General features: G+C 45.3%; 1 protein-coding gene and 1 long non-coding RNA gene across 6 annotated transcripts; one reads left to right on the top strand and one right to left on the bottom strand.

Annotated features, from left to right (window-relative positions):
* Positions 1-1,870: 1,870 nt before the first annotated feature.
* On the top strand, positions 1,871-3,615 carry LOC124009235. The gene is made up of 3 exons (XR_006834257.1): positions 1,871-2,563; positions 2,984-3,124; positions 3,406-3,615. It is a non-coding gene; the product is annotated as an uncharacterized LOC124009235 (long non-coding RNA).
* Positions 3,616-5,825: 2,210 nt separating this feature from the next.
* Positions 5,826-19,128, bottom strand: LOC124009475 (serine/arginine repetitive matrix protein 2-like). Of its 5 annotated transcripts, none has more exons than XM_046321289.1 (13): positions 18,900-19,128; positions 15,285-18,254; positions 14,779-15,108; positions 14,055-14,697; positions 12,445-12,515; positions 12,270-12,355; positions 12,101-12,161; positions 11,890-11,965; positions 11,724-11,771; positions 7,321-7,577; positions 6,882-7,091; positions 6,646-6,734; positions 5,826-6,518 (listed from the first exon to the last, which is right to left on the bottom strand). In XM_046321289.1, the coding sequence occupies exons 2-13, from the start codon at positions 18,189-18,191 to the stop codon at positions 6,440-6,442; spliced, it is 4,857 nt and encodes a 1,618-aa protein (XP_046177245.1). In that variant the 5' UTR covers positions 18,192-18,254; positions 18,900-19,128; the 3' UTR covers positions 5,826-6,439. The 5 variants fall into 5 exon arrangements, with proteins under 5 accessions (XP_046177245.1, XP_046177247.1, XP_046177246.1 ...); XM_046321291.1 differs by having other exon boundaries at positions 14,055-14,616; positions 14,752-15,108; XM_046321290.1 differs by having other exon boundaries at positions 14,055-15,108; positions 15,285-16,186; positions 16,295-18,254; positions 18,900-19,127.
* Positions 19,129-27,904: the final 8,776 nt, after the last annotated feature.

Below are 27,904 nucleotides of genomic sequence, written 5' to 3' on the forward strand. Positions count from 1 at the left end.
AATATCTTAATATCTTGACCAACTCCATATTAATGCCCATGATTTTGGAATGAGATGTTCAACGAGCAGGTGTCCACATACCTTTGGTCATGTAGTTAATATATCAGGAACAGTAGAGGCCCCAATGTGGAGCCCTGAGGGACACCATACCCACATATATGATATTCAGTACCTGCTCAAAGACATTGGATGTATGTAAGTAATATTTACCTATAATGTGTGTGTCTTCTCTCCTCTCTTAGGTCTAGAGCCTGGCTGTGTGGTCCCACCTCCCCGGGGCTTTGGCCACTGGCTAGAGTGTCCTGTCACAGCTGTCCTCCCGGCCCCAGGCCCATGTCCTGGTCAGCTCACTGCCCAAGATGTCCCTCTGTCTCCTGAGGTCCAGCCAGCAGTCTGACCCCTCGGCAGACACCCCTGGAGCCAAGACCCAACCGGCCGACGTCACTCGGCTAACATCAGCAAACCAGCTTATCGCGCCTGGTAAGTCAGTCACCATGGTTATAACTGTTGTACTCTATTGGATTGAATCAGTGTTAGGCAGTACTGGTCCTGAGGATCCACGGGTCGTGCAGGGTTTTGTTCCAGTGCAGGGTTTAGTGTGGGTTTGTTACACGTATCCAACCCCTCATGTCTGTTCACATGGTTTTATTGCCATTCCAGCATCGTACACTCCTGTCCAATCCCATGCATTGCTCAAGCACCAGCTGCACTGTCCTCCTAGTCACAAGGGGGCGCCCCATCAGCACATCATCCAGCAGACCACAGCAGGATCCCACTGGCAGCTGCACTACATTGCCCTGCGCCTCACACCCCACACCACCTCCCACACTCCCTCCCCTCTTACCCTCCAGCCCCTGGTCACTCCCACTCAAACCACCACCACCGTCCAATCCCAGCCTGGGGTTGGCATCTCAGTCCCCTCCTCTTCCTGTCAGCAGCCCGTCCCCATCCCACCTCCCCAGCAGACAGTGGTAGTGTTGTCATCAGCCACTCCTCCTCCTTTCCTGTGTCCCAGCATGCTCCAGCCCCAGCTGCTCTGCCAGCCCCAGCTCCAGCCCTCCACCCTGCGTCTTGGCCCATCTCCCAGGTCTCTCTCCCCAGACTGCTCCAGCTTCCTCTGGCATCTGTCAAGAGGCTGTCCCTGCACTCGGTTCAGGAGGTCCAGTCCACTGGGGTTCTGTTGTCAAAGGAGGAGCTCCCCATGGCAGAGGCACTGACTCAGAAGCTCTTCCAGAATCTTCCAGCACACCACGTTCCAGAATCTTTCCACGTTCCAGAACCTCCCCAGACCGTAGCTGTGGACATGAAGGTGCCACCCAACACATCCAAACCTCTGAGGAGAGAGGAGAGGAACCCAACCCTCCACCCACAATCTCTCCATTGGATGGTTCAGACAGACTCTGTAAAGACATACAGTCTATACATACAATTAGAACAGAGAACTGCACAGGTACACAACATTACTGTCTAACAATCATGTAAGCAGTGAGGAGGACTGCTTTATAGCACTTTTCAAGACACTCATACTGGCAGTTTCCATAGAGCAACGACATCTCCCTCCCTCCCTCAGGCAGGTTGGGATTCCCTTGCGTCCCTCCATCCAGCCGCACTGTGATCCGCACGTAAAAGTAAAAATACCTCCATAAAAAAATTACTCAAGTAAAAGTCACCCAGTAAAATACAAATTTTATTTTATTTTTTATTTTACCTTTATTTAACTAGGCGAGTCAGTTAAGAACAAATTCTTATTTACAATGACGGCCTAGGAACAGTGGGTAAAAGGCTAAAAGTTATTTTGTTTTAAATATACTTAAGTATCAAAAGTAAAAGTATAAATAATTTCAAATTCCTTCTATTAAAGACTTCAGGCCTTGTCCTGGTCCCCAAAGGAATGGATAGTAGCCACCATTCTCCCTCGCCCTTCTTCACTGAATGGTGGATTGTGCATTCAACCCTGAGTCAATCTTGGACAGTAGTAGAGCACTGCACCTTGAAGCCCCAACCACAACCCCCCCATATATCAAACGTCCTCTTGACCAAGCAGTCTCCTCTCCTACTGGTTGTTGGTTAGCATGTTGTTCAGCCCTCCATAGCAGTATATTGTTATGTAAACCAGTCATAGATTCAGTGGTGTGTTCCTTCCTGCCTCAGGTGGGCCGTTCGTCTTTAGGGGCAGAGCAGCAGACCACGCTTCCTGAAGCCTGGGAGGTGAGAACCAATGGGGACCTGGCTCCTGAGATGAGACCCAATGGGGGTCTAGCATCTGAGATGAGAACCAATAGGGATGGCGAGCTAGAGAGCCTGGTGGATGCTGAGCAGCCAGACAACTACAGTGACTAGTGATATCCTCAACTTGGACGCTGTGTGTGGTGTGTGAATACTTGCGAGTGTGTCCATCCGGCCATGTGTCTGTCCATCCTTCTAACAGTGTCCTCTCCTGCTGTACTGTACAGCCTGCTGCTGAGAGCCTGGTAGACATGCTGCAGTGTGAGTTCTGTGGGAAGAGAGGCTACGTTCACACCTTCCTCCGATCCAAACGATTCTGCTCCATGACCTGTGTCAGGTCAGTCCAGTTTTCCTCATAGGGCTGCAGAACACCAGTAACTTTCACAAAATTCCCAGGTTTTCCAGAAATCCCAGTCGGAAGATTCCTGGACTTCCTGGTTATTCCCTCCTGATTCCAGGAATCTTCCAATCTTTTTTTCCGAAAAAAATGAAAAGATACTGGGAAAGTTACCCAAATACTGTTCCCCAACCCAGATGAAGCCCCTGGAATCGATATGTGAACTTGTAGCCAATAGCCATATGTACTTTTCCCCATCCAGGATGAAGGGGAATTCAAGAGACCCAGACTACAATTCTTGTAATGGTTTTGTGTTCAGTGGAATATCTCCCCTGGATGGCTAAACTCCAGAAACCATACAGACCTCAACTTTCCATCTTTCTGTTCCTCCGACTGTCTCTCTCCCTCCACTCTTGTCAGGTTCAATGTGAGCTGTACTGTACTAAGCATCTGAGCGAGTTGAAGGTGGACAAGGCCAGTCATTGGGGCCACAGGCCGATGGGCAGGAGAGCCCCGGGGAGGATCAACGGGGGCTCCAGAGAACACTTCCTCCTTAGACAGGTCAGAGGTCATAGCCTGTCTGTACGTTTAGCCAACTCCTATGATAATTGATAATGCCAATCATGGCAAGACAGCTGGCAAATCAGAACCAAAAAAATCTGGAACGAGGCTAGGTCAGTTAGACAGACAGGCATGGCATGATATCAACAAATGTGCAATTATCTGATCTACCTATGAAACCCCAAACTGTTGTCCCTCTAAAGCATTATATGGGGAAATGTCCCATGTCTCTCTCTCTCCACCTTCCTCATTTGTCCCCCCTCTCTCTCCTCCTCCTCCAGGTAGGAGGGACATATCCAACGAGTTACGTTCCCAGGAGATTGACGGCCAGGCCATCCTATTGCTGACAGAGAACCACTTGATGACAGCTATGAATATCAAAACTAGGCCCCGCCCTCAGACTCTGTGCCCACATCAACTCTCTGAGGGAACCATGAGCACAGGAAATGAGCATCTCAAAAGGCACCCTATTCCCTATATAGTGCACTACTGTTGACCAGGGCTCTATCTGGTCAAAAGTAGTGCACTATATAGGAGATAGGGTGCCATTTGGTATGCGAACGAGAGGAACACCCTTTTTGGACTTTAAAGACATTGGATTCCAGGAGGATTTGAGACACACACACTGGCTCTCCACCAACTCAGGGAGAAGCAGCTAATAAACTGTTTTTCATCAGTGTATCACCATAGTGATTGTAGCAATACGGCATTTTCTGTGTATTACATTGAGCACTGTACATGATGTTTAAAACGTAATTATATTGAAATGTTTTGCCAAAATAGTGTTGATAGTCTTTGAAGGCTGTTTACCAAGCCTGAGACAAGTTGGTATTTTACAACGACAAAGATTGACTGAAGTTGCATGAGGACCACCAAGAACACCCGTAGCATAGCAACCAGGAAGTGCCTTGTGAATTCCATGATTGATGAGACATTAGACAAGCAACATATTTTTTTGTACTTATAAATACACTGCTCAAAAAAATAAAGGGAACACTAAAATAACACATCCTAGATCTGAATGAATGAAATATTCTTATTAAATACTTTTTTCTTTACATAGTTGAATGTGCTGACAACAAAATCACACAAATTATCAATGGAAATCAAATTTATCAACCCATGGAGGTCTGGATTTGGAGTCACACTCAAAATTAAAGTGGAAAACCACACTACAGGCTAATCCAACTTTGATGTAATGTCCTTAAAACAAGTCAAAATGAGGCTCAGTAGTGTGTGTGCCTGTATGACCTCCCTACAACGCCTGGGCATGGTCCTGATGAGGTGGCTGATGGTCTTCTGAGGGATCTCCTCCCAGACCTGGACTAAAGCATCCGCCAATTCCTGGACAGTCTGTGGTGCAACGTGACGTTGGTGGATGGAGTGAGACATGATGTCCCAGATGTGCTCAATTGAATTCAGGTCTGGGGAACGGGCGGGCCAGTCCATAGCATCAATGCCTTCCTCTTGCAGGAACTGCTGACACACTCCAGCCACATGAGGTCTTGCATTAGGAGGAACCCAGGGCCAACCACACCAGCATATGGTCTCACAAGGGGTCTGAGGATCTCATCTCGGTACCTAATGGCAGTCAGGCTACCTCTGGCGAGCACATGGAGGGCTGTGCGGCACCCCAAAGAAATGCCACCCCACACCATGACTGACCCACCGCCAAACCGGTCATGCTGGAGGGTGTTGCAGGCAGCATAACGTTCTCCACGGCATCTCCAGACTGTCACGTGCTCAGTGTGAACCTGCTTTCATCTGTGAAGAGCACAGGGCGCCAGTGGCGAATTTGCCAATCTTGGTGTTCTCTGGCAAATGCCAAACGTCCTGTACGGCGTTGGGCTGTAAGCACAACCCCCACCTGTGGACGTCGGGCCCTCATACAGTCTGTTTCTGACCGTTTGAGCAGACACATTTGTGGCCTGCTGGAGGTCATTTTGCAGGGCTCTGGCAGGGCTCCTCCTTGCACAAAGGCGGAGGTAGCGGTCCTGCTGCTGGGTTGTTGCCCTCTTCCACGTCTCCTGATGTACTGGCCTGTCTCCTGGTAGCGCCTCCATGCTCTGGACGCTACGCTGACAGACACAGGAAACCTTCTTGCCACATCTCGCATTGATGTGCCATCCTGGATGAGCTGCACTACCTGAGCCACTTGTGTGGGTTGTAGACTCCGTCTCATGCTACCACTAGAGTGAAAGCACCACCAGCATTCAAAAGTGACCAAAACATCAGCCAGGAAGCATAGGAACTGAGAAGTGGCCTGTGGTCACCACCTGCAGAACCACTCCTTTATTAGGGGTGTCTTGCTAAATGCCTATAATTTCCACCTGTTGTCTATTCCATTTGCACAACAGCATGTGAAATGTATTGTCAATCAGTGTTGTTTCCTAAGTGTACAGTTTGATTTCACAGAAGTGTGATTGACTTGGAGTTACATTGTGTTGTTTAAGTGTTCCCTTTATTTTTGTTGAGCAGTGTATAATATAAATCCGTTACCAGACTTGCATTCATTCGTTATTGACCTGTCATGGGGGGAAGAGTCTCATTCCTGTACTGTCTTTGCAAGTCATGGGTTGTGTCTTAAATGGCACACTGTTCCCGATATAGTGCACTACTTGGGCCTTGGTCAAAAGAAGTGCACTAGGAAGAGAATAGGGTGCCATTTGGGCCTCAGTATACCAATAAGAAGCAAACCAGGTGACCGAGGAAGCTTTATTGAGCTGACATGATTCACATTCAGAATATTACATGCCTGTCACCAAGGAATAGGTATAGATGAAGGTATCGACAAGCTAGCCTTACATGACCACATAATTAGACAGGAATTCAAACAGGAAGGGGAATTAAAATATTACAAAAAAACACACACACACACAAAAAAAAAGACATTCCGTTTCTATATAAAAATAGACCAGTATTTACAGAATTTACAGTCATCCAGCCTTAATGGGCAACCATGATGGATAAAATACTGTGGTAGTTGGTCTAGACCGCAGGGTAACTCCTTTCGGGAGTTTCACATTCACAGTCACACCACTGCTAGTATGAACTATGAACTACAGCAGTTGAATGTCCTCAGAGACCGTTCTAAATGGCTCTTTTTTTCTTCCCAGGATGCTCAACAGTTTTGTTGTGATTTGGAAACTTTGGGACTAAATGCAACATTGCCGCATTTGTGGAGATCGCATTCACGGTAAAACGCTGCAGATGTCGTCTCAATCAGAAATGACATTTGAAGGTAAAGCACTATACAGCCCTTGGATTTCATCTCGGCCGAAGTCTGCCGGCTGGAAGCCAAGTAGGCAGTGTTGTTCAGTGCGCAGGACGCTGACCGATCGATGCTTTCATCTTCATCTGTTGCTCGATCATCCAATCAAACTCCTCTCTTTCCCTGAGGAGAGGAAGGAGGGACAGGAAAACAGAAGTGGGAACTGGTGTGTTAAACCTGACTTGGGTTAGCTCCCCAAGCTAATGCCTAGGCTTTAGTTCAGTGGGCTAACACACTACTCCTCTCTTACCTTTTACTCAGACAGGGCCCTTTTAGGTATTTGTCCTCTGCCTTCACCAGTGACAACTTGTCCACTCCAGCTATGGCATAGATAATAGCCTGCAGGAGAAGAAAACTTTAGAATAATTTAATTTAAAATAATTCAACGTCACTTCAACAGTAAAGAAGGGGAATATTAAAACACACACAGCAAAAATACATGTGTGTGTCGATGGACAATAAAGTAGTTTCCTATTGCACTGTGACCTCAGGTAAGAGGACGTCCAGGACGAGGCGAATGCGGTCAACGTCAGCCAGGCAGGGGGCGGTGAGGGGGGCGGTATCATACACCCCCCTCAGGTACTGATACACCTGGTCCAGCTGATCCTCATCCTCCAGGTAGGTGTCCACTACTGAACGGCTGGCTGCCAGGAACCATCGCAACCACTTAGATTGTTGCTGCCCGCCGATCACACCCTTGGGGGAGGGGAGAGAAAGGTCAGCATATATAGAGACCTGATCACACCCTGGGGTTAGAGGGGGTTGGGGGGAGAGAAAAGGATGGAAGGAGGGAGAGAGCGAGCAAGCGAGAAAGAGAAATGAGGGAGAGAGGGGAATGAAGGGAGAAAATCTGATACTGACAGACAGAGAAGAGAACCTATTGAGTACCTGGGAGAGTGAGGAAGGCATCGGCATGGTTACTCACTAGAAGGCGTGTCTCCACCCGGCGTTGCTTAACGATGAAGTCCACCAGTTTCTCATTGGCACGGTTACGTGCTGCCTTGGAGCGGTCAGGCAGCAGCTTCCTCCTTCTCCTCCTCCTCCTCTCCTCCTCCTGACGGCCGCTGCCCTCCTCCTCTTCCTCCCCAAGGTCAGAGGTTAAAAACTGCTCCTCCAACATCAGCTTACTGGGGAAGTTGAGGTCAGAGGTACTCTGAGGATAACGTCTCCTCACAGGACAGCCTGGGGATGGATCAGGCAGGTTATTTATCCATATGTCACCTTTATGTGTATTTATTATGGATCCCAAACAGCTGCTAAAGCAGCAGCTACTCTTTCCGGGGTCCAGCAAAATTAAGGCCGTTTCTACAATTTTACAAAAAATGACAATACAGTCACAACACAATGTGTGCCCTCAGGCCCCAACTCCACCACTACCACATATCTACAGTACTAAATCCATGTGTACAGTTGAAGTCGGAAGTTTACATACACTTAGGTTGGAGTCATTAGAACTCGTTTTTCAACCAGTCCACCAATTTCTTGTTAACAAACTATTGTTTTGGCAAGTCGGTTAGAACATCTACTTTGTGCATGACACAAATAATTTTTCCAACAACTGTTTAGACAGATTATTTCACTGTATCATAATTCCAGTGGGTCAGAAGTTTACATACACTAAGTTGACCGTGCCTTTAAGCAACTTGGAAAATTCCAGAAAATTATGTCATGGCTTTAGGCTAATTGACATCATTTGAGTCAATTGGAGGTGTACCTGTGGATGTATTTCAAGGCCTACCTTCAAACTCAGTGCCTCTGATATTCCCAGGATGTCAAGCAAAAGGGAAAATGGAAAAATCAACAAAAAAAATTGTAGACCTCCAAAAGTCTAAAAAAAAGTCTAAAAGTGCAAATCAATCCCAGAACAGCAAAGGACCTTGTGAAGATGCTGGAGGAAACAGGTACAAAAGTATCTATATCCACATTAAAACTAATTCTATATCGACATAACCTGAAAGGCCGCTCAGCAAGGAAGAAGCCACTGCTCCAAAACCGCCATAAAAAAGCCGGACTACGGTTTGCAACTGCACATGGGGACAAAGACAGTACTTTTTGGAGAAATGTCCTCTGGTCTGATGAAATAAATATAGAACTGTTTGGCCATAATGACCATCGTTATGTTTGGAGGAAAAAGGAGAAGGCTTGCAAGCTGAAGAACACCATCCCAACCGTGAAGCACGCGGGTGGCAGCATCATTTTGTGGGGGTGCTTTCCTGCAGGAGGGACTGGTGCACTTCACAAAATAGATAGCTTCATGACGAAGGAAAATGATTTGGATATCTTGAAGCAACATCTCAAGACATCAATCAGGAAGTTAAAGCTTGGTCGCAAATGGGTCTTCCAAATGGACAATCACCCCAAGCATACTTCCAAAGTTGTGGCAAAATGGCTTAAGGACAACAAAGTCAAGGTATTGGAGTGGCCATCACAAAGCCCTGACCTCAATCCTATAGAAAATGTGTGGGCAGAACTGAAAAAGCATGTGCAAGCAAGGAGGCCTACAAACCTGACTCAGTTACACCAGTTCTGTCAGGATGAATTGGCCAAAATTCACCCAACTTATTGTGGGAAGCTTGTGGAAGGCTACACGAAACGTTTGACCCAAATTTCAGACTTACATGTTATCGTGTGTGTGTGTGTGTGTGTGTGTGTGTGTGTGTGTGTGTGTGTGTGTGTGTGTGTGTGTGTGTGTGTGTGTGTGTGTGTGTGTGTGTGTGTGTGTGTGTGTGTGTGTGTGTGTGTGTGTGTGTGTGTGTGTGTGTGTGTGTGTGTGTGTATGAATGCGCCTGTGCCAATGTTTGTGTTGCTTCACAGTCCCCGTTGTTCCATAAGGTGTTTTTTTCCTGTTTCTTTAATCTAATTTTAGTGAATGCGTCATTTACTTGATGTGGAATAGAGTTCCATGTAGTCATGGCTCTATGTAGTACTGTGTGCATCCCATAGTCTGTTCTGGACTTGGGGACTGTGAAGAGACCTCTTGTGGCATGTCTTGTGGGGCATGAATGGGTGTCTGAGCTGTGTGCCAGTAGTTCAAACAGACAGCTTGGTGCATTCAACATGTCAATACCTCTCATAAATAAAAGTAGTGATGAAGTCAACCTCTCCTCCACTTTCAGCCAGGATAGATTGACATGCATATTATTAATATTAGCTCTCTGTGTACATCCAGCCGTGCTGCCCTATTCTGAGCCAATTGCAATTTTCCTCAGTCCTTTTTTGTGGCACCTGACCACACGACTGAACAGTAGTCCAGGTGCAACAAAACTAGGGCCTGTAGGACCTGACTTGTTGATAGTGTTGTTAAGAAGGCAGAGTATCGCTTTATTATAGACAGACTTCTCCCCATCTCAGCTACTACTGCATCAATATGTTTTGACCATGACAGTTTACAATCTAGGGTTACTCCAAGCAGTTTAGTCATCTCAACTTGCTCAATTTCCACATGATTTATTACAAGATTTAGTTGAGGTTTAGGGTTTAGTGAGTGTTTTGTTCCAAATACAATGCTTATTCCTTGCCACCTACTCTGAAACTAACTACAGCTCTTTGTTAAGTGTTGCAGTCATTTCAGTCGCTGTAGTAGCTGACGTGTATTGAGTCATCTGCATACATAGACACTCTGGCTTTACTCAAAGTCAGTGGTATGTCGTTAGTAAAAATGGAAAAAGCAATGGGCCTAAACAGTTACCCTGGGGAATTCCTGATTCTAACGGGATTAATATTTGAGAGGCTTCCGTTAAAGAACACCCTCTGTGTTCTGTTAGACAAGTAACTATTTATCCACATTATAGCAGGGGGTGTAAAGCCATAATATTATTATTATTATATTATATTATGTGTTTTTCCAGCAGCAGACTATGATCAATAATGTCAAAAGCTGCACTGAAGTCTAACAAGACAGCCCCCACAATCATTTTATCATCAATTTCTCTCAGCCAATCATCAGTCATTTATGTAAGTGCTTTTCTTGTTGAGTGTCCTTCCCTATAAGCATGCTGAAATTCTGTTGTCAATTTGTTTACTGTGAAATAGCATTGTATCGCGTCAAACACAATTTTCTCCAGAAGTTAACTAAGGGTTGGTAACAGGCTGATTGGTTGGTTATTTGAGCCAGTAAAGGGGGCTTTACTATTCTTGGGTAGCGGAATGACTTTAGCTTCCCTACTGGCCTGAGGGGACACACTCTCTAGTAGGCTTAAATTGAAGATGTGTCAAATAGGAGTGGCAATACCGTCTGCTATTATCCTCAGTAATTTTCCATCCAGATTGTCAGACCCTGCTGGCTTGTCATTGTTGATAGACAGCAATAATTTGTTCACCTCTACCACAATGACTTTGCGAAATTCAAAAGTACAATACTTGTCTTTCATAATCTGGTCCGATATACTTGGATGTGTAGTGTCAGAGTTTGTTGCTGGTATGTCATCTCTAAGTTTGCATATCTATCCAATGAAAAAGTCATTAAAAGTCGTTTGCAATATATCAGTGGGCTATGTGATGAATGAGCCATCTGATTCACTGAATGAAGGAGCCGAGTTGGCTTTTTTCCCCACAATTTCATTTTAAAGGTGCCCCAAAGCTTTTTACTATCATTCTATATGTAATTTATCTTTGTTTCATCGTGTAGTTTATTTTTATTTAGTTTAGGCACATGATTCCTTAATTTGTAGTGCGTTTGCCAATCGGTTAGGCTGTCAGACTTAACTTCCATACCTTTTGCCTCATCCCTCTCAACCACACAATTTTTAAATTCCTCATCAGTCCAAGGGGATTTAACAGTTTTTGCAGTCATTTTCTTAATGGATGTGTGCTTATTAGTAACTGGAATAAGTAGTTTCATAAATGTGTCAAGTGCAGCGTCTGGTTGCTCCTCATTACACACCACAGACCAGCAGCGCCTGGTTGCTCCTCATTACACACCACAGACCAGCAGCGTCTGGTTGCTCCTCATTACACACCACAGACCAGCAGCGTCTGGTTGCTCCTCATTACAAACCACAGACCAGCAACTATTCTTTACATCAACATATGAATCACTACAAAACTTATTGTATGACCTCTTATACACTATATTAGGCCCAGCCTTTGGAACTTTGGTTTTCCTAGATATGGCAATTATATAATCACCCAGAAAATATACTTCTCTGTTGATATCACATACATTATCAAGTATTTCACACATATTATATTTAGTCAGGTCAGTTAGAGAATACATTCTGTTGTACTATAATGACTATCTTAAATTAAGAACAGGCAGCATTGGGATGAGGTTAAACATTGGATAGCAAAGTACCAACATCTAATAGCAGCGAATAGACATGAACTTACTTATGTCATCTGAAAAGTATTCAATGAAGGAACCGGTGAAGCCGCATCCTGCAAAAGACAATACAAACATCAAGGAAAACTCAACACACATGTAATGAACTTCATCAGGGTCCGGAAAACAGGCGCATAGTGCTCATTCTAAGAGAAGCGTAGTACAATTGTTTACCGATACGGATTCTATAGTCGGCGATCAGCTCCAGGCACCATTTGATGGCAGCATCATAACTCTCTCTGGCTTTACACTACAGACAACAGAAAACAACATCAACCCACCAGACACCAGGAATACATATACAAAAAGAGCTGTATCTATAATATAAATGAGTTATATGGAAACAGTATTCATAAAAGAGTTTGTCCGTTTCAGACATTCTTACCACAAGCTGATCAGCCTCTTCACAGTCAAAAGGCTTCAATGTTTTTAAGGCCACAGAGAAGCTGGAAAAGAAACGGGGAAAAAAACACGATGGTTAATATCGGAACAAAGGTTCATTACCAAAGAATGACGGTGGAAAGGGTTAAACAGCGAGTTTTTGGAGTTCCTACCCTTTTCGTATCCTCTTCTTGTCAAACAGCAGGTTGTCAATAAACACAATGCTGGCTTTCTTCATCTTCCGGTTCACACTTTTCACCTGAGGAGAAGAGGAGTTGTTGTCAGCTCTAACATGTCCCCACCACATCTCATCGTTTCATGTTGTTGGGAGCACAGATCCTAACTCACCATTGCCGGCCAGAAAGGATAGTTTCTAAATTTGCACCAAACACATATTCCCTCTGTTATGGACAGCGGCTCTGAAAGAGACAAATAAGCATTTATATACTGAACAAAAATATAAAAACGCAACATGTAAAGTGTTGGTCCCGTGTTTCATGAGCTGAAATAAAAAGATCCCAGAAATGTTCCATATGCACAAAAAGACAAAAAGCTTATTTCTCTCTAATTTTGTGCCCAAATTTGTTTACATCCCTGTTAATCAGCATTTCTCCTTTACCAAGATAATCCATCCACCTGACTGGTATGGTATATCAATAAAATGATTAAATAGCATGATCATTACACAGGTGCACCTTGTGCTGGGGACAATAAAATGCCACTAAAATGTGCAATTGTCACAATACAATGCCACAGATGTCTCAAGTTTTGAAGGAGCATGCAATTGGCATACTGGCTACAGGAATGTCCACCAGAGCTGTTGCCAGAGGATGCAATGTCAATTTCTCTACCATATGCCACCTCCAAATTTGTTTTAGAGAATTTGGGAGTACTTCCAACCGGCCTCACGTGTAACCACGCCAGCCCAGGTCCTCCACATCTGGCTTCTTCACCTGTTGGATCATCTGAGACCAGCCACTTGGACAGCTGATGAAACTGTGGGTTTGCGCAACCAACGAATTCCTGCACAAACTGTCAGAAACCATTTCAGGGAAGCAATTCTACATGCTTTTCGTTCTCACCAGGGCCTTGACCTGACTGCAGTTCGGCGTCGTAACCGACTTCAGTGGGCAAATGCCCACCTTCGATGGCCACTGGCATACTGGAGAAGAGTGCTCTTTACGGATGAATCCCTGTTTCAAATGTGGGCGAGCAGTTAGATGATGTCAACGTTGTGAACAAAGTGCCAGTGGGGTTATGGTGGAGGGGGGATTATGGTATGGGCAGGCATAAGCTACGGACAGTGAACACAATTACATTTTATCGATGGCAATTTGATGCACAGAGATACCGTGAAGAGATCCCGAGGCCATTGTTGAGCCATTCATCCACCGCCATCACGTCATGTTTCAGCATGATAATGCACGGCCCCATGTCATCTTTTCACATTTCCTGCATGTCCCAGTTCTTCCATGGCCTGCATACTCAGACTGCCACCCATTGGACAGGTTTGGGATGCTCTGGATCGGCGTGTATGACAGCGTGTTCCAGTTCCCGCAACTTTGCACAACTATTGAAGAGGAGTAAGACAACATTCCACAGGCCACAATCAACAGCCTGATCAATTATGTGAAGGAGCTGTGTCGCGCTGCATGAGGCAAATGGTGGTCACACCAGATACTGACTGGTTTTCTGATCCTTGCCTCTACCTTTTGTTTTAAATGATCTGTTACCAACAGATGCACATCTGTATTCCCAGTCATGTGAAATGCATAGATTAGGGCCTAATGAATTTATTTAAATTGACTGATTTCCTTATATGAACTGTAAAATCTTTGAAATTCTTGCATGTTGCTTTTATATTTTTGTTCAGTGTAATTAAAAACAATGTACAATTTTTACAGGCGTCATGTCAGGGAGGAAGTTTATCAACCATCCACACAATCACACTAACTCACTTGTGTTATTTAAGAAACTGGGCAGATCTTCCTCATCCTCCTGCTCTTCCTCCTCCTCTTCAAGAGGAAGTGATGTCAGGTGGTCTTCCTGAAGGCTCAGTTCGATGGACAGGTTTGAGGACAGGGAGGCATCTCCTGTGTCTTCGTCCGGTGAGTCCAACTCCAGTAGCTCAAACCGTGGTCTGGAGCATTGGATTGGCTGAGAGCTGGTGCTGTCGTCACTCTGCAGTCCGACTCTCTCCACTCCCTCTGCTGTAAGACCCTTCCTGATTCTACGTCTGTGCTTGGCTGGAGGCCCCTCCTCTGAGCTGCAGGTCTGGGAACCTCCCTCTGCTGCAGTCTTCACCTTCTTACCACACTGAGTCTTCACTCTCTTTCCTACAGCCGGAGTCTTCACTCTCTTCACTACAGTCGGGTCCTTCACGCTCTTCACGACAGTCGGGTCCTTCACGCTCTTCACGACAGTCGGGTCCTTCACGCTCTCCACGACAGCCGGCTTCTTCACGCTCTCCACTACAGCCGGCTTCTTCACTCCCTTCACGACAGCCGGCTTCTTCACTCCCTTCACTACAGCCGGCTTCTTCACTCCCTTCACTACAGCCGGCTTCTTCACTCCCTTCACTACAGCCGGCTTCTTCACTCCCTTCACGACAGCCGGCTTCTTCACTCCAGCCGGCTTCTTCACTCCCTTCACGACAGCCGGCTTCTTCACTCCCTTCACGACAGCCGGCTTCTTCACTCCCTTCACGACAGCCGGCTTCTTCACTCCCTTCACGACAGCCGGCTTCTTCACTCCCTTCACGACAGCCGGCTTCTTCACTCCCTTCACGACAGCCGGCTTCTTCACTCCCTTCACGACAGCCGGCTTCTTCACTCCCTTCACGACAGCCGGCTTCTTCACTACAGCCGGCTTCTTCACTCCCTTCACTACAGCCGGCTTCTTCACTCGCTTCACTACAGCCGGCTTCTTCACTCCAGCCGGTTCCTTCCTTGGTCGACCTCTGGGTTTACCCCAAGGTTTACTGCTGGGTACAGCTCCGTCTGGCTCTGGAATCTGAAAGAGAGAAAGTTACTGAATATTGAATACTTTAAACATTTACTACTCTACAGAGAATAAGCCTGGACTAAAACACATTATCAATGGAGATTCTCCATTGTCAAGGCAAATTGTCTGTCGGTGCGTCACATCACGTCTGTTTCGACTCAGTGTTGATAAAGATGATACAGTACCTTGTCTAGATGGAACAGCTTCCAGGTGATAGGTGAGGCGTTCTGAGGGCTGTCTGGCTTAGAGCTGGGGGCCAGGGGAGACGGAGCAACAGAGAAGGAGTTGGCTGTTCCTATGGAGGATCTGGGGCCTGTGGTGGAGCTAAGACAGATCTGTTGCTGGACCCCCTTAGTTCTGCCTCTGACTCTCTTAGGTGTGCTTGTCGAGGAAGAGACACCAGGAGGGCTGAGAGTAGGAGAGAGGCTTCTCTTTAGGCCAGAAGAGAGTTCTGCAGATAGAACAGGGAATGAAGAGACGATCTCAGAGTCTACCCTGTGGCTCTGTGTTTTTTTCCTATGTTTTCTCTTTGGGACACCAGGAGGGTTGTGTGTGGAAGAGACAACGCTGGGGGAGAGGTCCGTAGATAGCACAGGGAGTGAGATGGGGTTGGCAGAGACTACATTATGGCTCTTTGATTTCTTAGTATATTTTCTCTTTTTTACAGTCTCCACTTGTGACTCTAGCTTACGCTTCAGCGATATTTCAGATGTCTTTTCCCTATTCCCCTCAGTTTCCTGTGACTGGTCTACTTTATGGCTCTGTGAGTTTCTAGTATGTTTCCACTTCCTCACAGTCTCCTGCGACTGGTCATGTGATTGAGCTACCTTGGAGGTCTGTGACGTTTTAGATGCATGTTTCCTCTTGCTCAAATTCTCACTGTCCTGCGACTGGTCGGTCTCCTGCGACTGGTCTACCTTAGGGGTCTCTGATTTTTTTGTATACTTCCTCTTTGTCACCGGTGCCAGACACCTGTCCTCAAGGCCAGGCGCAGGTGAGTTGGATGTCAAGCACTGTGTCTCAGCCTCTGTTTGGTCCTCTGGCTGTGAACATGCGTGTGTATCTGTTAGGGCCTGATTGGTCTGATGTCCTGGGACAGTATGAGGTGTCTTGTCTTTGGGTGGCCTCCCCCTCTTGCGCCGTTCACTGTGTGGCTGTGAACATGGGTCTGAATCAGAACAGGACTGGATTTGATGTCCTGGGACAGTATGAGGTGTCTTGTCTTTGGGTGGCCTCCCCCTCTTGCGCCGTTCACTGTGTGGCTGTGAACATGGGTCTGAATCAGAACGGGACTGGATTTGATGTCCTGGGACAGTATGAGGTGTCTTGCCTTTGGGTGGCCTCCCCCTCTTGCGCCGTTCACTGTGTGGCTGTGAACATGGGTCTGAATCAGAACGGGACTGGATTTGATGTCCTGGGACAGTATGAGGTGTCTTGTCTTTGGGTGGCCTCCCCCTCTTGCGCCGTTCACTGTGTGGCTGTGAACTTGGGTCTGAATCAGAAGGGGACAGGATCTCCTGCGACTGGTCAGTCTCCTGCGACTGGTCAATCTCCTGCGACTGGTCAGTCTCCTGCGACTGGTCAGTCTCCTGCGACTGGTCAGTCTCCTGCGACTGGTCAGTCTCCTGCGACTGGTCTACCTTAGGGGTCTCTGCTTTTTTTATATACTTCCTCACCGGTGACTGACACCGGTCCTCAGGCACAGGTGAGTTGGATGAGAGGGGATGTGTCACTGTGACAGCATCCGTTTGTTCCTCTCGCTGTGAACATGGGTCTGAATCTGAAGGGGACTGGATCTGATGTCCTGGAACAGTATGAGGTGTCTTGTCTTTGGGTGGCCTCCCCCTCTTGCGCCGTTCACTGTGTGGCTGTGAACTTGGGTCTGAATCTGAAGGGGACTGGATCTGATGTCCTGGGACAGTATGAGGTGTCTTGTCTTTGGGTGGCCTCCCCCTCTTGCGCCGTTCACTGTGTGGCTGTGAACTTGGGTCTGAATCTGAAGGGGACTGGATCTGATGTCCTGGGACAGTATGAGGTGTCTTGTCTTTGGGTGGCCTCCCCCTCTTGTGCAATTCACCGTGTGGCTGTGAACTTGGGTCTGAATCTGAAGGGGACTGGATCTGATGTCCTGGGACAGTATGAGGTGTCTTGTCTTTGGGTGGCCTCCCCTTCTTGCGCCGTTCACCGTGTGGCTGTGACTGATCAGAGGTTCCTTTCTCTGTGGTCCTCTGTTTCTGGGGTGAAACAAATGGTTCAGCCTCTAGCTCTCTGGTCAGTGAATATGTGTGATCTCTAGCAATTAGGACATTATGGCTGGTTGTATCTCCTTGTTCTACAGATGGACTACAGAGATGGGACCCTTCGTTACGATGTACCCTCTGTAAATCCTTGGTGGAGGAAGGTAGTTCAGAGGAGCCCACTGGTGGGCTGGGTGACAGGGGCTGTGTCTCAACCTCTGTTAGGGCATCAGGTGACTGACACCGGTCCTCAGGCACTGGTGGGCTGGGTGACAGGGGCTGTGTCTCAACCTCTGTTAGGGCATCAGGTGACTGACACCGGTCCTCAGGCACTGGTGGGCTGGGTGACAGGGGCTGTGTCTCAACCTCTGTTAGGGCATCAGGTGACTGACACCGGTCCTCAGGCACTGGTGGGCTGGGTGACAGGGGCTGTGTCTCAACCTCTGTTAGGGCATCAGGTGACTGACACCGGTCCTCAGGCACAGGTGAGTTGGATGAGAGGGGATGTATCACTCTGACAGCATTAGTTTCTTCCTCTCGCTGTGAACATGGGTCTGAATCTGAACGGGACTGGATCTGATGTTCTGGGACAGTATGAGGTGTCTTGTCTTTGGGTGGCCTCCCCCTCTTGCGCCGTTCACTGTGTGGCTGTGATGCATCAGAGGTTCCATTCTCTGCTGTCTTCTGTTTCTGGGGTGTAATTAGTGATTGAGACAGGCTAGCAGGGTTGGTTGAAACAGGTGTTTGAACTGGGCTAGCAGGGCTAAGTCCTGGCTGTGGAGTGGATGTTTGGTGGTTGGTCCAATTTGAGTTCTTCTGAGTGGAAAAAGAAGAACTGTCCTCTGGTGAATTCATGTTCAAGGCCAGGCGAGCTCCAGCGCTTCAACTCCTCAGGAGGGCAACGCTTGTCATCTTGAGCTGTGGTGGAACCATGCATGAAGATAAAAGCTTTATTCTTTGTGTTGATCAAATAACAGCCATGTCAATTTCCCGAGAGGGTTGTTAACATTATATGTGTAGGCTAGTAATTAGAACCCAATAAACATCTTAGCAAACATCTGGCCAGCTAGCTAGATAGCTAAACACTGACAACTTGTGAATTTTAAAGTTACGTTACTAGACCAAACTGTGGCTATTCAAAGGATTAACACCTTCCGTTTGCATCTTGAAAACGAGATGGTGCACCTCAAAAGATTTCATCATGCAACATTTCAAATAAATTACGTTAGCTAGTTAGCCGTTAGCTAGCTGACAACACTACTAGAGATCGGTCTCATCGGATATTTAAAAATAAAACGTGATCATATGAGATTACACAGTTGACTAGCTTTAATAGATCTTCGTGTTCATTTTACATCCGCATATGGATGTACGGCGTGCTTTCTGGTATAACAACGCTAACTAGCTAGCTAGCTAGGAAGCTACGGATAATTCTACAGCGTGTTTTGAATTGCAACGGTTACTCTGTGCTGGCTAACCGTTAGGTAGCTAACTTGCTAACGTTTCTAAAGTAGTATAGTAGTTGGGTTACAAATACTGATATTCAAAAATATTCATACGTACACATAGAAACAGCAAGGTAGATTTAATACTTTCTTCTTGATACTTCAAATGTTGCAACTCCTTCTGGGTTGGCACTAGTTACCATATCCACAAAGTCAAAATTGGCTATCGTCAACGGGCTATATCGTAAAAATTCATGAAAACAAAAATGTGCTTTATGTTATTAGTTTAAGTTTAGGCTTAAGGTTAGCAGTCTGGTTAAGGTTATGTTTCATATACGATTTTAAGAATATAAATTGTAGAAATAGGTGGGGTTTGTTACTTTGTGGCTGTGGTAACTAGTGACGACCCGCCCAAACCAAAACAGAGATACTTTTGAGGAGATGGGAAACTCCACTGGATTTGTGTATACTGTCGCGGTGCATTCTGGGATAAAGAGAGCTGTCCTCCAAGGAGTGAATGGGAGTCAATTGGGCGCTAAGCTCAAAAACACAACATTAGCATCAATTCCGTGAACAAGTATAACATTACAAATATTTTCCGAGGTGTGAGATAATTAATTGCTTCTCTGTAACGTTGTATAGCTTTGGAATCGTGACCTTACCTACTTTCGAGGAAAATAGGCAGGTTTCTCGATATATGGTGCTTTCAAGACAACTGGGAACACGGAAAAAAAAACGAGGTCAAATCATGAGGTTGGTGAATATCAAATCGGAAAGTCTGAACTTTAGAAAGAGGCCCGACTTCACGACTTATAATTCCGAGTTTGATGACCGTTCAAAACGTTTTTTTACAGTCGGAGCTCGTTTTTTCCTGAGTTCCCAGTTGTCATGAACGCACTGAAGTCAGAGATGTAAACGCGGCAAGATACTTTAACTTCGAGAAGGGATTGCATGATGATTAGTTTAGCAACCGCGTGACGTATGACAACGTCAACCCGATTGGTCAACAGCAGTCTGGGCGTTATACGTTGCTCTATTCATTGCCCAATGGGATTCTTATCTCTTCTCTATTTCAATTTCCGAGTTTCGCGCTGTTTGATTCATGGGATATGTAGTACATTATACTGAACTCGGGAGCAATGTAATTTCCCTCATTTAAAAGTTGACGAAATTACATAGGCAAAAAATCGTACACAAACATAAACCAAAAACACAACACACAGTAAAAAGGCCTTTACTGTAACATGTTCTGTTCTGTCATCAAGTGAATAAGTACAGGAAAAAGTGACTGCAGTAATGGTGCTGCATTGGATAGCAGGTGTTTTACGGCTCCTGACCAATTCTTCCATTTTGTGTGTTTTTTTTTGTACATTATCTTTCTGCCATAATTTCGTGTCATCAAAAATAGTTTTTGGACATCAAAACAGCGATCACTAACCTCGATTAGGATGAAGATTACCACTACAAAGAGTCAGAGGCTCAGGACATACTGCTCACCGCGGACTCAGAAAATAAAAAAGCGTCGTAAGGACGTGCGGGCACCCTGACAAAACTACATCGGCGAGTACATAAACTGCATCTACCCTCTGTTCTATTGGCGAACGTACAGTCACTGGAGAACAAACAGGACGAGCTCCGAGACTATCCTATCAACGGAACCTTAAGAACTGCAATATCGGAGTCGTGGCTGAATAAGGACATGGATAATATACGTAAAAAGCTATTTTTTCGATGCATTGGCAGGACAGAACAGCAGCACCGGGTAAACTCAAGGGAGGTGTGTGTTCTGCGCTATCTCTAATATTAAGGAATTCTCTACGTTCTGCTCGCTGTAGACCATGCTATTTACCAAGAGAGTTTTCATATATTTTTCGCAGATATATGCAACCACAAACCCGATACTGGCACTAAGACCTCATTCAACGAGCAGTATAGGGCCAAAAGCAAGCAAGAAAATGCTCATCCAAAGGCGACGCAACTAGTGGCCGGGGATTTTAATGCAGTAAAACTGAAATTCGTTTTACCTCGTTTCAACCAGCATGTAACTAGAGGCGAAAAAAACTATAGATCAATTTTACTCCACACACAGACACATATACAAACCCATGCCTTCCATTTTGCAAATCTGACCACAACTTCACACACGTTATTCTTGCTTACAAGCAGAAATTCGAACAGAAAATACCACTGACGCACTCAAAACGGAAGGGGTCTGATGAAGCGGATGCTACACTACAGGACTGTTTCGCTAAACCTACTAAACTGACTGTGATGATTGTCGGATGTGGCAGGGCTTGCAAACTATCATGAATTACAAAGATAAACCCAGCCGCAAGCTGCCCAGTGACGCTGAGCCTACCAGAGAAGCTATTTGCCTTCTATGTGTAACCGGTTTGAAATGGCTAGCTAGTTAGCGGTGGTGCGCGCTAATAGCGTTTCAATCGGTGACATCACTCGCTCTGAGACCTTAAAGTATTTGTTCCCCTGCAAATCAATCCCAGAACAACAGCAACGGACCTTGTGAAGATGCTGGAGGAAACAGGTACAAAGTATCTATATCCACAGTAAAACGAGTCCTATATCGACATAACCTGAAAAGCCTCTCAGCAAGGAAGAAGCCACTGCTCCAAAACTGCCATAAAAAAGCAAGACTATGGTTTGCAACTGCACATGGGGACAAAGACAGTACTTTTTGGAGAAATGTCCTCTGGTCTGATGAAACAAAAATATAACCTTTTGTCCATAATGACCATCGTTATGTTTGGAGGAAAAAGAGGAAGGCTTGCAAGCCGAAGAACACCATCCCAACCGTGAAGCACAGGGGTGGCAGCATCATGTTGTGGGGGTGCTTTGCTGCAGGAGGGACAGATGCACTTCACAAAATAGATGGCATCATGACGATGGAAAATTCTGTGGATATATTGAAGCAACATCTCAAGACATCAGTCAGGAAGTTAAAGATTAGTCGCAAATGGGTCTCCAAATGGAAAATGACCCCAAGCATACTTCCAAAGTTGTGGCAAAATGGGTCAAGGACAACAAAATCAAGGTATTGGAGTGGCCATCACAAAGCCCTGACCTCAATCTTATAACATTTGTGGGCAGAACTGAAAAAGCGTGTGAGAGCAAGGAGGCCTACAAACCTGATTCAGTTATACCAGTTCTGTCAGGAGGAATGGACCAAAATTCCCCCAACTTATTTTGTGAAGCTTGTGGAAGGCTACCTGAAACATTTGACCAAAGTTAAACAATTTAAAGGCAATGCTGCCAAATACTAATTGAGTGAATGTAAACTTCTGACCCACTGGGAATGTGATGAAAGTAATAAAATCTGAAATCATTCTCTCTACTGTTATTCTGACATTTCACATTCTTAAAATAAAGTGGTGATCCTAACTGACCTAAAACAGGGAATTTTTACTAGGATTAAATTGTGAAAAACAGAGTTTAAATGTATTTGGCTAAGGTGTATGTAAACTTCTGACTTCAACTGTATGTGTCTTTATATAATAAACTATTGTTAAATATGAATAAATAATGTGAGCTGTTTTTAGATTGACGTTGCTCGTATTGAGAATTTTCCAGAACAATTATTTATTTCATAGGTGCCAGTAAGACTAGTGCTTTCTATATGCGCTCTGGGTCATGAGACACCATTAGACATGCACCTGTCTGGGGAGTGGACATGTCTGGTTATTTCTGTAACATGGCCTCATATTTACTGTTGCTATGGTTACGTCTATGACCTACATGCATGCATCTGTCTTAGTCGAGAACACGTCTGTCTGTATGTTTTAACTATTGGTGTGGCTCTCAAGTTTCCATGCCCTAATATGAAACCAAACTAAAAATTAGTGCAAGGCAAAAAGATAACCGGTGGCTAAATACCAGAGTGGATGAGTCATTAAGAGGAGTTACTATGTGTGTGACGTAAGAAGGAAAAATGTATAAGAAGTGTGTGCCAAGACTGGGAAGTTAGTTGTTTTCATGAACCGGCTCAGCTCAAACAGTTGTATATTGCACAAATCTGGCCTTTATGTAAGAGTGGCAAGAAGAAAGCCATTTCTTAAAGATATCCATAAAAAGTGTTGTTTAAAGTTTTCCACAATCCACCTGGGAGACACACCAAACATGTGGAAGAAGGTGCTCTGGTCAGATGAAACCAAAATTGAACTTTTTGGCAACAATGCAAAACGTTATGTTTGGCGTAAAAGCAACACAGCTCATCACCCTGAATACACCATCCCCACTGTCAAACATGGTGGTGACAGCATCATGGTTTGGGCCTGCTTTTCTTCAGCAGGGACAGGGAAGATGGTTCAAATCGCAGCAAAAGGTGGCGCTACAAAGTATTAACTTAAGGAGGCTGAATAATTTTGCACGCCCAATTTTTCAGTTTTTGATTTGTTAAAAAAGTTTGAAATATCCAATAAATGTCGTTCCACTTCATGATTGTGTCCCACTTGTTTTTGATTCTTCACAAAAAAATACAGTTTTATATCTTTATGTTTGAAGCCTGAAATGTGGCAAAAGGTCGCAAAGTTCAAGGGGGCCGAATACTTTCGCAAGGCACTGTATTATTGACTGAATATTTCTTCGACACTAGCTACTGTACGTTATACCTCAGCCTGCCTAGTCAGCAAGCCAGCTAGCTAGCCAGATTTTTATTTCGCTAACGTTAGCTAGATAAGTTAGCTATTGTAACTGTTATTGTAGCTTAATCTTTCTATGTAGCTCGCACTTCAATGGTATCCCCTGAGAAGATTTTATTGTATTTTTCCAACCAGGCGAAGTACAGAAGGCACCACTGATCTCGAACAAGAGGCGCATCATTCAGAGAAATTCACAATTCTGGGTAACGTTAAGCAGTTAACTTCTGTTAGATAACTGGACGGATTTAGTTATGTACAACCATTTTTCAACAACATTTTTCCATCTAGCTAGTTGGTCATCTACATGTTGCTAGCTATTCATATAGTTCAGTGGAGGCTGCTGAGGGGAGGACGGCTCATAATGGAATGGGGTAAATGGAATGGTATAAAACACGTGGTATGTGGTCAATACCATTCCATTCACTCCATTCCTGCCATTTATTATGAGCCGTCCTCCCCTCAGCAGCCTCCACTGATATAGGTGTATATCTTTCATATTGAGGTGTCTAGCTACAAGTTAAACCTGATCAATCAAATGGATGTGTGTAAGCAATTATGGTAATTCCAAATGTCCTTAACTAGTTGTCTTTGATAGACTGACAGAGAGAGAGAGGGAGGTCCCACAGAGCCCCAGGACAGCAACACAATTTGACCCAACCAAATCATGAGAAAACAAAAATATAATTACTTGACACATTGGAAAGAATTAACAAAAAAACAGAGCAAACTAGAATGCTTCTTGGCCCTAAACAGAGAGTACACAGTAGCAAAATACCTTACCACTGTGACTTACCCAAACTTAAGGAAAGCTTTGACTATGTACAGACTCCGTGAGCATAGCCTTGCTATTGAGAAAGGTCCTCGTAGGCAGACCTGGCTCTCAAGACACTGCCCACAAAATGAGGTGGAAACTGAGCTGCATTTCCTAACCTCCTGCCAAATGTATGACCATATTAGAGACACATATTTCCCTCAGATTACACAAACTCCAATATCTACTGGGTGAAATACAACAGTGTGCCATTACAGCAGCAAGATTTGTGACCTGTTGCCACAAGAAAAGGGCAACCAGTGAAGAACAAACAAGAACAAGCAAACAAGAACAAAATACAACCCATATTTTTGTTGATTTATTTTCCCTTTTGTACTTTCACTATTTGCACATTGTTACAACACTGTATATAGACATAATATGACATTTAAAATGTCTTTATTATTTTGGAACTTCTGTGAGTGTAATGTTTACTGTTAATTTTATATTGTTTATTTGACTTTTGTTTATTATCTACTTCACTCGCTTTGGGATTGTTAACATGTGTTTCCCATGCCAATAAAGCCAGTGAATTGAATTGAGAGAGGGCGGGGGTGGGGGGGGGGGTTAGGGTGAGAAAGAAAATATGAAAGTGAGAAAGGGACAGAGAGAGAAAGACAGCAGTGGAAATGTACTTAGACTTCATTATTTTAACAACTCTTCTCTTCCAACTTGTTAAGTAATCATACAGTATGTACCTACGGGGGAAGGATGGCCAGCCACACAGGAGTGTGATTTTTTACTAAAGAGGAGAAAGAGGTTGTGCTGACCGAGATGCATGCTGGCCATTTCGAAGAGAAGCACATGATTGCCAAAATCAACCTACACTTCCTTCTTCTGACGGGGAATTGTCAAGGAGGTGGACAGCTGGCCAAGGGAAATAACCTTTTCTTTATCGATCACATTCCATTATATCAGAAAATATTATGTTTTCAATGAATGTCATATCAGAGAGCACACAATGTATCAATTTGTTACTTTGTGCTTATAGGTCATTACCCTGTCTAGCCTGCCAGAAATGTGTGAGGGTGAAGACTGTGGTGTCGAAGTTGAAGCCCATCAAATTTCAAATTTAGCCCTGATAAGTTGTTTTGTAATGGATGCTTTATTTGACCACAGCAGAGTTCAATATTATAGAATGTGTGTGTGTGTGTGTGTGTCCTTACAAGTATGAAGGTTTGCATACAATATGACTCAGATACGGGTAAGAATATAAAATCATCTTCTCTCTAACACTTTAAATGTTAGTGGTGGACTTCACTAAATCCAGGAATGGCAACAGCTGGTGTCTGACGGTGACCGATCACATTACCAAGTGGGTGGAGGTAATACCTATTAAGGCCAGTAAAGGAAGACAACGCGCTTAACTCTATATTCCCTTCTGTAACCCAATAAAAAGGGTGCTTGGAACAACAACAAAAAATATTTGTGTTTTGTATTATACCCATCAAGGACGAAACTGGCGAGGCCACCCAGGGTTCTCCTGAGGTCGTCTTGAGTGACCGAGGTCATGAACACTGGAACAAGGTACGGATGTTATCGGTTATATTCTGTCACCAATGGTTTGTTTTATTAATTTTTTTACAATTAATTTTTGTTTTTCCATGGTACGTAATCAGATATATTTCAATATCTTACATTGTCAAGAGCTTTTCTACCCCCTCCTCCAGGTTTGGTGAACGGACCAACCAGACCCACCTTCATACACGGACTGAGAAGGATGTAGAGGTTTTTGACCAGGTAAAAACAACTGTCCACTGTTCATTTATTTTCTGGCCCTCCAAGAGATATGTTAGACATTTATTTGTAATGTGGAAAATAATTGCATTTACACTATTTGGCCGGTGGACATTTTTTGGCATGACAGTCCCTCGGATACTCAAAAAGTTCTACAGCTGCACCATTGAGAGCATCTTGACTGGCTGCATCACCGCTTGGTATGGCAACTGCTTGGCATCCGATCTCAAGACGCTACAGAGGGTGAATCAAATCAAAGGTTATTTATCACGTGCACCGAATACAACAGTGAAATGCTTACTTACAGGCTCTAACCAATAGTGCAAAAAATGTATTTTTGAACAATATTTATTTTACCAGGCAAGTCAGTTAAGAACAAATTCTTATTTTCAATGATGGCCTAGGAACAGTGGGTTAACTGCCTGTTCAGGGGCAGAATGACAGATTTGTACCTTGTCAGCTCGGGATTTGAACTTGCAACCTTCTGGTTACAAGGCCACCTGTTACAAAAAACGAAGAGTGGTGGATGGAATCAGGCGCAGAGAGCAGGGTTCTGTCGTTTATCAAATTTATTACACCGGTGCAACCGAAAAATGATCACGCCAACACACAGGGCGTATATAGGTTGCCAGTCCAAAACAACAGGACAAAATAGACCAGAGAATAAAGATAAGAAAACAAATCACACCATCAAACACAGAGTAACAAAAAACAAGCCCGCACAAAATACCCAGCAGGCCTAGTGCCCTTAAATACCCTACAAACAAACCCTAATACAAAACAGGTGTACACAATTAACCACTAAAGTACACAAACGGAAAAGGAATCGATGGCAGCTAATAGGCCGGTGACGACGACCGGCCTCGAGGACGACCCGGAGGACGAGGCGTGGGGCGATCCGGGTGGAGGCGGTGGAAATCCCTCAAGAGGGAAGGATCTAAAATGTCCCTCCCCGGTACCCAGCACCTCTCCTCCGGGCCGTACCCCTCCCAGTCCACGAGGTACTGCAGACCCCTCACCCGGCGTCTCGAGTCCAGAATAGCTCGTACTGTGTACGCCGGGGACCCCTCGATGTCCAGAGGGGGTGGAGGGACCTCCGGTACCTCATTGTCTTGTAGGGGACCAGCTACCACCGGCCTGAGGAGAGACACATGAAACGAGGGGTTAATACGATAATAAGAGGGAAGTTGCAATCTATAACACACCTCGTTTATCCTCCTCAGGACTTTAAATGACCCCACACACTGCGGCCCCAGCTTCCGGCAGGGCAGGCGGAGGGGCAGGTTTCGGGTCGAGAGCCAGACCCTGTCCCCTGGTGCGAACACCGGGGCCTCACTGCCGTGGCGGTCAGCGTCTCTCTTCTGCCGTTCACTGGCCTGCCTGAGAGAATCCTGGACTGCCCGCCAGGTCTCTCTAGAGCGCTGTACCCACTCCTCCACCGCAGGAGCCTCGGTCTGACTCTGATGCCACGGAGCCAGGCCCGGCTGGTAGCCCAGTACGCATTCGAATGGCGACATATTCGTAGACGAATGCCGAAGAGAGTTCTGGGCCAATTCTGCCCATGGAACGTACCTCGTACCCCATTCTCCTGGCCGGTCCTGGCAATACGACCTCAGAAACCTACCCACTTCCTGGTTTACTCTCTCCACCTGCACATTACTTTCGGGGTGATAACCAGAGGTAAGGCTGACCGAGATCCCCAGACGCTCCATAAACGCCTTCCAAACCCGGGACGTGAACTGGGGACCCCGATCGGAGACTATATCCTCTGGAACCCCATAGTGCCTGAAGACGTGGGTAAATAGGGCCTCTGCAGTCTGTAGGGCGGTAGGAAGACCAGGCAATGGGAGGAGACGGCAGGACTTAGAGAACCGATCCACAACGACCAGAACGGTAGTGTTCCCCTGAGATGGGGGAAGATCA

The sequence above is a fragment of the Oncorhynchus gorbuscha genome, linkage group LG22, assembly GCF_021184085.1.
Source record: "Oncorhynchus gorbuscha isolate QuinsamMale2020 ecotype Even-year linkage group LG22, OgorEven_v1.0, whole genome shotgun sequence".
NCBI lineage: Eukaryota > Metazoa > Chordata > Actinopteri > Salmoniformes > Salmonidae > Oncorhynchus > Oncorhynchus gorbuscha.

Bases quoted from the DNA above. Each gene is read 5' to 3' on its own strand.
- LOC124009475 (XM_046321288.1), bottom strand. From the start codon at position 18,191: ATGAATTCACCAGAGGACAGTTCTTCTTTTTCCACTCAGAAGAACTCA. The intron at 12,516-14,054 runs GTGAGTTAGTGT...TGTCTCTTTCAG, and splicing joins CAGTTTCTTAAATAACACAA to AGCCGCTGTCCATAACAGAG. The intron at 12,356-12,444 runs GTGAGTTAGGAT...TCTTCTCCTCAG, and splicing joins ATCCTTTCTGGCCGGCAATG to GTGAAAAGTGTGAACCGGAA.